This window comes from Hydra vulgaris, chromosome 06 (genome assembly GCF_038396675.1).
Source record: "Hydra vulgaris chromosome 06, alternate assembly HydraT2T_AEP".
In the NCBI taxonomy this organism is placed as follows: domain Eukaryota; kingdom Metazoa; phylum Cnidaria; class Hydrozoa; order Anthoathecata; family Hydridae; genus Hydra; species Hydra vulgaris.
Window position 1 is genome coordinate 20,177,407 of NC_088925.1, and position 10,968 is coordinate 20,188,374.

The 10,968-nt window shown below is 31.1% G+C and overlaps 1 protein-coding gene across 1 annotated transcript; it reads left to right on the forward strand.

Annotated features, from left to right (window-relative positions):
- The first annotated feature begins 3,809 nt into the window (after window positions 1-3,809).
- On the forward strand, window positions 3,810-6,295 carry LOC136081709 (zinc finger MYM-type protein 5-like). The gene is made up of 3 exons (XM_065799496.1): window positions 3,810-4,403; window positions 4,485-5,046; window positions 5,292-6,295. Exons 1-3 carry the CDS (start codon window positions 4,374-4,376, stop codon window positions 5,417-5,419), a joined length of 720 nt encoding a protein of 239 aa, XP_065655568.1. The 5' UTR covers window positions 3,810-4,373; the 3' UTR covers window positions 5,420-6,295.
- Window positions 6,296-10,968: the final 4,673 nt, after the last annotated feature.

Below are 10,968 nucleotides of genomic sequence, written 5' to 3' on the forward strand. Positions count from 1 at the left end.
AGAGAACAACCACACTAACTTGAGTTGGTGGCAAGGCAGTAACTACTCGGGCAACTTCTCTGACCATTTCAGGATACATATCAATTGCTTACAGTACTGTTACTTTTGATGAACGGTCAAATTGTTCCACTACTTTTAATGCACATGAAAAACTGTGCTGAAATTTACTGGCAGTGTTCTCTGATAGGGATGACTCTTTTTCCATGCGGGAACGTTTTGTACGGTCTTTATGGTCCAAATATTTCTCAAAATCAAATTCTTCATCAGTAGATGATGTTGAAGATGTGGCAGTATGACCCAATTCTTCTTGTTCCTGACAGTTCTGTAACTTGTTCATTCTTACAGCTATTTCAAACAGAGCTTCTTTTCCTTTAGTCAGCTGTTGATCATCAAGAAGTATCCGATGCCAAAAGAATCTTATTTTCTAATAGTACTGTTTCATTGAAGCGGCAATGCCACTTGCAAATAACGCTCCTTTTTGAGACAAGCAAAACATCAAGTTTTTCCACTCCTTATAGAAAATACCTGGAGTTAAGTCCTCTTTTTGCAGTTTTTTAGTCACTGCAAATGGATGTTGTAGCAATTCTTCAAGCTCTTTCACCTGTTTCCATTGGGTTTCATGTAGCATCAATTGAGGATTAGCCATGTCTAAGAGAAAGGGTTTCAGTTCAACTAAGCGTTGAATCATTAAGTAGGTACTTCCCCATCGTGTGACTTGATCAATAATTGCCCCTTTTCCAGCGCGTCTCTTCAAAATTGAGTCAACTTTAGGAGTTCTGGCAGCAGTAGCCAATTTTCTCAACTTTTCAATTAGTGCAGCAGCATGTCCTTCTTGCCGACCATCCCGTAGCCAGCTGTAGCGTATGCACAGCACAGCGCATGTGGTGAATGCGAAAACGTATCGACATTTTTAACAAGCTCATCTAAACTGTCATGTTGCTGTTCATCTGAAGCAACTTCGGTTTGCTCCTCTGTCTCTATACTGTGTTCCTCCATTTCAAATATATCTGTTTCTCTGAACCCAGTATGTTCTTCTAGCTGCCTGTCACTTTCAGTAGTCTTGTTCATCAATTTAATGGTACTTACCATGTTTGAAGCATTGTCAGTTACAACTGAAAGAACTTGTTCTTTTCTAAGTTCATATTCTTGAATATTCTTTTCCACTAAGAGCTGAAGAAATTCGCTGGTGTGATGAGCTTTGGTGTCTTTTATTGCCAATGTCTTGGTAACTATTTCATTATTTTCACAAACAAATTGGACATTGATCGCAAAATAGTTCACTCTGTGACGTGTACAGCCGTCCATTTTAAGAAACACAAAGCGTCCTTTGAGAGATTCTTTAAGTTCTTCTTTTTGTTTAATAGCTTCATCACTAATTTTCTAATACTCTCTCTCCAGAGAAACGCTAAGCTTGCGGGCCATTTCTCCATAAAGACCCATAAAAGCTGGTTTTGAAAATAATGATATAGGCAAACCATCCTTTACCACAAGCTCTATGATCTTTTTTTTAAATGTATCTACTGTCATTGTCACAGTAACTTTGTCGCTAACAAAATATCTTGCAACTGATATCTGCAAGGTTCTCTGCTCCCTTGCTTGGCTTGAAGTGCTGGTCACTGGTTCATTACTTTGGATGCTGTCTTTCTCTTTCACTACTTTGAATAGTTCAGAATGAAAGCGCTGTAAATGTCTCTTTAGATTGGAAGCTCTTGTAGGAGTATTTTTATCTTTGCCTGCATATGCACTGATCTTGACTCCTCAGCATTTGTTTTCATCTGGATCATTTTTCATACACTGACAGACAAAATGTTTTCCATCTTGAGTAACAGTAAAATGTTCAAATACAGCAGACTTAACAGAAGGCTTTTTTGACATTGTCAGTTTTTTTATTGTGTGCTCACAATTCAAATGACGACTGTTTTTCCTAAAAATAATTGTACACAATTATTAAAATGTATATACATACAAATATATATATTTCACAGCTGTCCACTATGTATAAATTTATATGTTAGAGTTGTATTTGTCCGAGAAAGAAAAATGTGAAAAGTGCGGGTGCTATGTTTAGACACCAGGGGTTGTTTATCGAACTAGTGTAAAGCATTAGGTCGGGGCAGTAGGGTGGGACTAGTTGAGAAATTTTTACTAATTCTAACAGATCTCCTTAACGGTGCATCGGGTTTACATTATTTTTCACTATTGCAAAGATAATTCTATCTGCTAAAAATGGCTTAGGAAAGAAAAACGTTTTTAGATTTGTTTAAAAAATTATTTGAAAAGTTTACCAAGCCGCTCAACCTACTCAGCGGGGTAAGTTGCAATAAACAAATAATGCATTTCTGTGACTACTATAAACTCTTTTATAAAACTAAAATGAACATACATATATATAGGTATATATATATATATATATATATATATATATATATATATATATATATATATATATATATATATATATATATATATATATATATATATATATATATATATATATATATACATATACATATACATATATATATACATATATAAACATAGATATATGTATATATTCATATATACATATAGATATATGTATATATACATATATCTATAAGTATATATATATATATATATATATATATATATATATATATATATATATATATATATATATATATATATATATATATATATATATATATAATATATATATACATATATATACTTACATACAGTTGAGTCGTATTTTATGTACGTAAACTGAAAAAGTAAAAAGCTACATTGCGCGTTAAAAGTAATTAAAAAGCTCTTTTGTTTTTGGAATATTTTTTAACAAAAGAGTGTGCGTAATTAAGACTTCAGTATATTTTCATTTTTCTTTTGAATAAACGTTTGAAATTGAAAATATTTGTAAATTAAAAATAAGTGTTTTTTTTTAAACTGTAAAATTCCAAGACTGCAAGCATCTCGTTTTATTGTTCCAAATAATGAATTAGTACAATCAAATGACATTTTAACTTTAAGATACGATCTTACACAACATTAGCTCGTCTTTTATCAGAGGAAAATTCGGTTGTTAACAAGGCAATTAACTTTTAATGAGTTTCTTTAACAGATCATGGTAACTTATCGAGTTTGAATAAATTGAAAAAAAAAAAAGACATAAAGAAAATGATAATAAAGAACTTTTAACTTCGAAGTATTCAAAGAAATTATTTGTGTGTATATATGTGTGTGTATACAGGGCCGCCGTGAGGGGGTGTCTACTGGGTTGTTTTGTCCCGGGCGCCAGGTCGACAGGGGCGCACGAAGCCGAATATAAATAATTTTTTTTTCATGTTTATTTAAAAAAAAGATGAAGTACTGGGAAGCAGCGTGGAAAATAAGAAATCAAAAGCAGCCGGTCAATTTGACCAGCTAAAACATATAATAGACGGTCAACTGCTTTTTTTGGCCGGTCAATTTTTTTTTGGTTTAAATTTTCAACTTTGTAATGAAGTGCTTCATAATTGGACTTTTTAAATAAAAAAAGTAATTAATGCTTTAAAATTAAGAAATTAGCATTACTTTCAATTTGAAAGTAATGCTAATTTCTTAGTTTTAAAGCATTAACTACTTTTTTTATTGTATTTAAAACTAATGTTTTGAAAGTTTCAAAACATTAGTTTTAAATAAAGCGATTCTTTTTATATAGCGGAAACTCGCAAATAAAGTGAATATTAATGAATAATTTAACAACCCGCTGAAGTAAATGTTTAAAATAACTTTAGTGCACGGAGATTTTCATTCAATTAAAAACGGAGATTTTTTACTTTATTAAAAAAAGAGATTTTTTACTTTATTAAAAAAAGAGATTAGACTAAATCCAAGTAGTTTGATATTGATATAAAATATTAAAACAATTTTATTAAATTTATTTCTCTAATTTTTAAAATTTCTCAAATTTGAAACAATTTTGAAACACGTGATATCGATGTGATAGTCTGATAGACCCAATCAAGAAGAAATTCAAACAGTTCTTTGCTTATGAGCGGATGCTGTTTCAAAAAGAATTAAAACATGTCTGGTTTTAAAAAGAAAGATTCTGGTTGTCAAGTAAGAAAGAATGCTGCTCAAAGAACTGCGAATGAGGAAAAGAACAAACGCACTCTTCAAGACTGTGGTATTACAGTTTCAAAAAAAGGAGAAGATGAAAGTCCTACTGCTTCAAACTCTTTCCTGCCAAGTCAATCGATTCAAGTAGTAAATAGTTTTCCCCGTGAAAGGATATTTTCCCATTTGATTAATTCAATGTTATATAAATTTTTAACTTATTTTTATAGGTTGGAACTGAAAACGATGTCACTGACATTTCTGAAAGCTCGGGAGAGCCCCTATCAAAAATCGGAATGGTAGCTGTGAATGAAGAGAATATTTTGGTAAGTTCTACCTCTTTAAAAGAAATGATGTTAATAAACTTTGAAGCTAATAAAATAAGATTTTTTAAAATTTATTCTCAGGTGTTGCCAACAGAAGAACCCATCGCTACCATTCCTTCCAATGATCCTGCTTTGTGGGCAGCACATCTTTCCAAAGTGGAAAGAGATTCTGTGCTTCTACAGGGGCTTCCTCGAAATCCTTCAGCTTTCCCGAAAGATTCTAATAAGAAGAAGGTTCCTGAATCAATTTTCTACGAAACTTCTCTCAACGGGGAGAAGACATGCCGAGATTGGCTGGTCTGGAGTGTATCTAAGAAATCATTTATTTGCTTTCCGTGTTCTCTGTTTGGAAGCAAACAATCTTTTGGGATCGGACACCAGTCGCACCTTCTAAGATGGAATGATGGAATAAGCTGCAACTGGCACAAGCTACCTGAGAAAGTCAAAAGTCACCAGAATAACGCCCAGCATCGAAACTTTTACATAGAATGGAAAACGGCGCTAGAAAGCTTAGAAAATCAAAGCGGAATAGATGCAGCTCTTGAAAACTCGATAAGAAATGAAGCAGCCAGGTGGCGTGAAATTCTACGATGCATCTTAGATGTTACTCTTTTTTTAGCGTCACAAAACCTTAGTTTCAGAGGTAAATCTATTTACAATTATTCTATTGTGATACCGACTATCTTTAAATCTATTTAGCTTATATTTATAAGATTAACTAGATATTTTGGAAATCATTAAATAAAACAAATCCTTCTTTATTCTTTTAAATAAATATGTTATAATATTCATAAACCATAATATAAAATCATTATAGAATCATCATAAAATAAAACAAATGCTTCTTTATTATTTTAAATAAATCTGTCTTATTATTATAATTTTTAGGTTCATCAAAAATGATTGGAGAAGACGACAATGGTAACTTTCTAGCTACCCTAGAGCTCTTGGCCAAGCACAACAAGACTCTCCAACTACACTTAGTTCCCGCTGCCAACAAGAAGGTAACAAAATGAATGCCCATTACTTGGGCTGGAGCACTCAAAATGAATTCATCAAAGAGTGCGGAGGAATCGTTCACGGTGCCATCATCAACGAAGCTCATATGGCCATCTACTATTCCATTCTTGTGGACGGGACTCCGGACGTCTCTCACACCGAGCAAATCACCTTTGTTCTCCGCTTTGTATACTTTGGTACTGACAAAAGATGGACCGTGAAGGAGCGCTTTCTGAGGGTCGAGAATCTTAAAAAAAAGATAGGTGCTGACATTGCCAAGCTTATTATGGACGTCTTAGAACAAAATGGAATCCATCTCAAAAACTGCAGTGGTCAAGCATATGACAATGGAGCGAACATGTCCGGTATATACAAAGGAGTACAGGCGATTATACTGCAAAAAAATCCTCAAGCTCTCTATATGCCATGCAGCGCTCATAGTCTCAACCTTGCTGGTGTTCATTCTGCTGAATCTTTGGTTGAAGTCAAGAACTACTTTGGCCGAGTCCAGTCACTTTACAATCTTTTCAGTGGAAGCCCTAGTCGGTGGAAAGTCTCACGAATCGACTCACGAATCTTCTGGTTATTTCCATTGAGCATGATCTTGCCAAAAAGTTGTGCTACGGTGAAGTGATTTCCGAATTCGCCATGAGTAAAGCTCGAAAGATCAATTTCCTCTGAAGTTGAAACAACAATAGCTGTTGTATTCTAGACAAATTTTTGCTCTTAACATCCAATAGTGTTTAATGATTGTCTTTGGTCTGTTTCTACCATGTTCTAGTGTCGACTTTATCATTTTATGTATGAGTGTATAACCAAGTCAAAAGACCATTGCAATTATCTAGAAATAAACTGTTCAAATGTTCATTAATTAAAATTAAAAAATTCTATATTCTTTTATCCTCTTTGATTTGTTATTAAATGGCTTATTATATGTATTGAATTATGGACCATTAGATCAGCTTTCACTTTCAGTAGGGCGCTTTGGAAATTTTGACCCTGGGCGCCGCAAAGGCTCACGGCGGGCCTGTGTGTATATATATATATATATATATATATATATATATATATATATATTTGAGGGCTAGAGTTTGATACTTAAGCTTTAGACTGACAGAACATAAAATATTTTAATGACTAATATATATAAAATTAATATGAAATTTTGGAAACTTTGAAAGATTTTTTTAAGCTGGAGTCGGAGTTGGTATAATTTTTCCGACTCCGACTCCAGCTAAAATGAGCTCCGACTCCACAGCCCTGGTTAACAGTGTCAAATGCTTTTGACAAATCAATGAGAACTTCTAATGTATAGCAATCATTATTGAACCGATTGGATATATAATTTATTAGCTCGACCACCGCATAATCCGTTTAATAATACTTTTTGAACCCAAGTTGTTTATTATACATTATTCTTATTAAAATTGTTCTCAGTTAGATAATTTTTAAGTATATCAAAATAAATCGTTCTAACAGTTTTAAAGACAGAAATAGGTCTATAATTAGACATATTTGTGTCATCGCCAGATTTAAAAATAGGTATGATTTTAGCAATTTTTAATTAGTACAATTTCGGGTTTTAGTGAAAGGTTAAAAATGTAAAACAATGACGGTTCATTAATATCAAACACTGCTTTAACAATATACACGCTAATTTTATCTATGCCAGCGCATTTATTATTTTTTAAATAGTCAAAGGCATTTTGCAACTCACTTATGTTTAATTTTACTTGTTTCATTGATGTATTGATTGATTTCATATAAGATTCAAAGTTTGAGGTGTTTTTTGGAATTTTATCAGCAAACATTGGGCCAATATTAAAAAAAAATTTGTTAAACTTTTGAATTATGGCTTTTTTATTAAAAATAATTTACCCGTTTTATTTAAATAATTTAACTAAGAGTTTTTTTTTAACTGCTTAAACACATTCCACATTTTTTGTGTGTTTCCGCGTGTTTTTTGTGTGTTTCCGCGTGTTTTTTCCAACAACTATGCGTAATAATTATTTTTTTTTGCGTATTTCTTTGTTTTTTCAAACATGTTTTTATAATTTTTGTATTTTAATTTATTTTTATATGTTTTATATATTAAATACTTTTCATAAAGCTTTTGTTTTTTCTTTGATGATTTGTACAAACCTTTGGTCATCCAAGGGTTTAAAAGTGAATTAGAATTTATAATTTTTTTTTCACTGGAAATGCCAAATCATAGTGTTTACAAAACTGTGCCAAAAATAATTCATACGCATTATTCGCATCTTGTAATTGTAATATAAGATTCCAACCAGTTTTTTCAGATAAAAAATGGTTATTTAATTTTTACTGTTTTTTTAGGCCGCATTTAACAATTCTCGTATTCCGTTAGTTTTCAATCTTTGTTGTTTTTAGTTTTATCTTCAAAGAGTTCAAAAAAGGTAGCTACACCAATTACTATTTACAGTCGTGGCTCATTGGTTAGAGCTCTGGCTCTTAACCAAGAGGTCCGTGGTTCGACGCCAGCTCTAGCCCAATAAGCGACATTGGTAAGGAAGAAGGCGTGAACTTCGTAGTAAAATGTTTTTCCACGGTGATAAATCTGTGATAAAACGTAAGGATTTCTGGGAGCACCTAAATAACCACATAAAATAAAATAATGAAACTTCTTTTTCTTTTTTTTTAATTTTCATTTATTGTCATAGTAAATAAACTACTTTCACAAACACAAACAAGGTTTCTGAAATAAGATCGTAATGATCTTATCATTAGAACCTTTTACAAGCGTGCGTATATAACTACATCAACACATAATCGACAAATTAAAACGTAATTTACATTAAAAGTTCTAAACAAAATATATAGTTACGATTAAAAATACCTGACTACATCATCAATTAAGATAATTAAATTTTTCAGTTTATATTTGAAAATGGGAAAAGTAAAAGACATCGAAATTAAACAAAAAATTTTTTTCCAAATATAGGGTGTGCGATATGTAATACAAAACATCAAATTTTCGATAAAAGTTGGAGAAAAGAGTTCATATGTAAAATTATTATTTCTAAGTGTATATTTATTTATTAGTTTTAAATAAAAGAGATCTTTGAAAATTAGTAAAGATATGTCATTTTTCGATATATACATAAAGTATAAAACATTAAAAGCATTAATCTCATAAATATTGAAAACTTTCATTTCAATAAAAAAATGATTTTTTTGTATTGATCCGCATTATTAATTAAACGGATCGCATGTTTCTGACGGCGATTAAGACATTTTAGCTTACTTTTTTCAGTGCTTCCCCATACTATATTAGCATAATTTAAATAACTATGAACAAATGAGTAATAAAGTTGAGTTAGACTTTTTTTTACATAAATATGTTCTGGCTTTATATTTATAATTCCAATGATTTTAGAAATTTTGTATCAATATAGTCGATATCCGTTTTCCATGTGATGTCTTCATCAAGACGCCTAAGAACTTTATTACATAATACCTTTTAATTTCAACATCATTAATAAAGATTTTAGTCAAACTTCGGCGTAAATAAGCTTTTTGGATGGAAAAGAACCCAATTTTTTTTTAATGTTAAGAGTCATTTTTTGTAAGAATCAGGCAGTCAATGGAAGTGACCTCCTCCAAATTGCTTGAATTTTTTATATATTGATCAGAATTTAGAAAAAACCTGTTGGGGAAAAAAAAAATTTTCAAAAATGTTTCGTTCACTCGGAATCTGGGCTTAAATTTTTGAGATTTTTTTAAAAATTTTTAGAAATTTAGTTTTTGCCACCTTTGAACCCATTTTTTTGGCAAGGCAAAAAGTTGCACATAGCTTTTGTAGTTAATATCAGACGTAACCCAAAAGCTCTCTCCAAAAAATATAAAAAAGTTGCGTGACACTGTGCGGTTGGCTAATTATCATAGTTCAAAAGTACAAAATCAATCAGTTTTGTCAACTTTTAATCGGAGTTAATTCTAGCGGCGAAGTGTTGCACACAATTTTTCTTTTAGGATTTGAAATTATCAAAGGTATTGAGTCTAAAAATGCAAAGAAAGTTATGTGATACCTAAGGCCTATTAATATATTAAGGCTTGAAATTGGAAAAAAATGTTTTAGTATACTTACAAAATGAACCATTACGGCAGAGGCGCTTAGTTTTGTAAAAATGTAAACATATCCAACTGTCAATACAAAAAGGTCCTAACATAATAATAAAAAAAATTCGTGTGATCTTTAGATATTAAGTTAAAAATAAAGGTACAAATTGTTAAAAATGATTAAGTACGAAGAGATATTTTTTTGGACACACAGATGAGGTTTTCGCTCACAATAAAATTTCTATCATCCAAAATTAGCATTTAGCATTACACAAAACATTGCACGTAATGTTAAGAAAAAATTTAAGCGTTTCTGACTATGATATAGAAATCATAACAATTGAAATAAATAATAATAAAAAACAATACATGATCAGAAGTGAATTATTTAAATTTACGTCATAACCAAATAACTTGTGGTGATCGAATGGAAGAAGAATCGCTGATATCACGATTGTGGAGAAACAAGTTAGTGGGCGGTTGTTTACTTTACCATAAAAATGTCTTAACTTTATTTTAACGATCTTTAAAATTTGCATAAATAGAGTAGATATTTTATCATTGCTATTGAGAAATAGGTACTGCATAAATAGAACTTGTTTTTAGTTGAGTATGAAACAAAACAAATATTTTTATGAAAACTGTTGTTGCTTTTCAAAAGGAAATTGCGGATCATTCAAAAAACATAAAATTATAAACAAAATGTTCTACATTCATCAGCTGGGAGATGTTGATGTTAAGAAACACCTCATCAACTTAAAGGTAATTATGTATTTTAAATTTACGCAGACTGTAATATAATTTTTATAATTACATACTTTATAACTTCTCTGCAATAAGATTTTGAGACAAAGTTCTTTAAACAAAAAAAAAATAGCTCTTTTAATTAATTCCTCACTCTTTTAATAAATAATCACTAAATTAATCACACTCTTGCAATATTGTATTTTAATAATAACAACAATGTATTTCAAACTTGTAAACATTTTTCGTGAAGAGTCAGATTATAAACAATGCTTTAAATGACACACTTAATAATTGTTTAAAAAATTGTTTTTAGGTCATGCGATTAAACGATAATAATATTTGGGAAGAAAATGGACTTATTGCAAATAGACTTAAAAGAAATCTTGAAAAGGATGAGCAAATATGTGCTTTTCACCGGTACACGTTTGGTATTGCATGGAGTCCTCCAAAAACATGCTTTCATCCTCACCATCTAAATATAAAAGGAAAAAAATCTCCCGCTTTAAGGGCGTCACCAATACATGTCGTCATATCAATGTCAAAGCGATACAATGAAGTATTTTCAGTTGGTGCAATGCTGTGTTTTACCCATTTAAAGCAAGAAACTGCTTTATCTAGAGTCAACGAAAACACCAATTTATGTACAGAAACACAAACACAACAAGAACAAACATATATGACACCTGCTACTCCGGATGAGGAATTTGATCCCGGTGAAATTAATGTTTCACAGGAGATT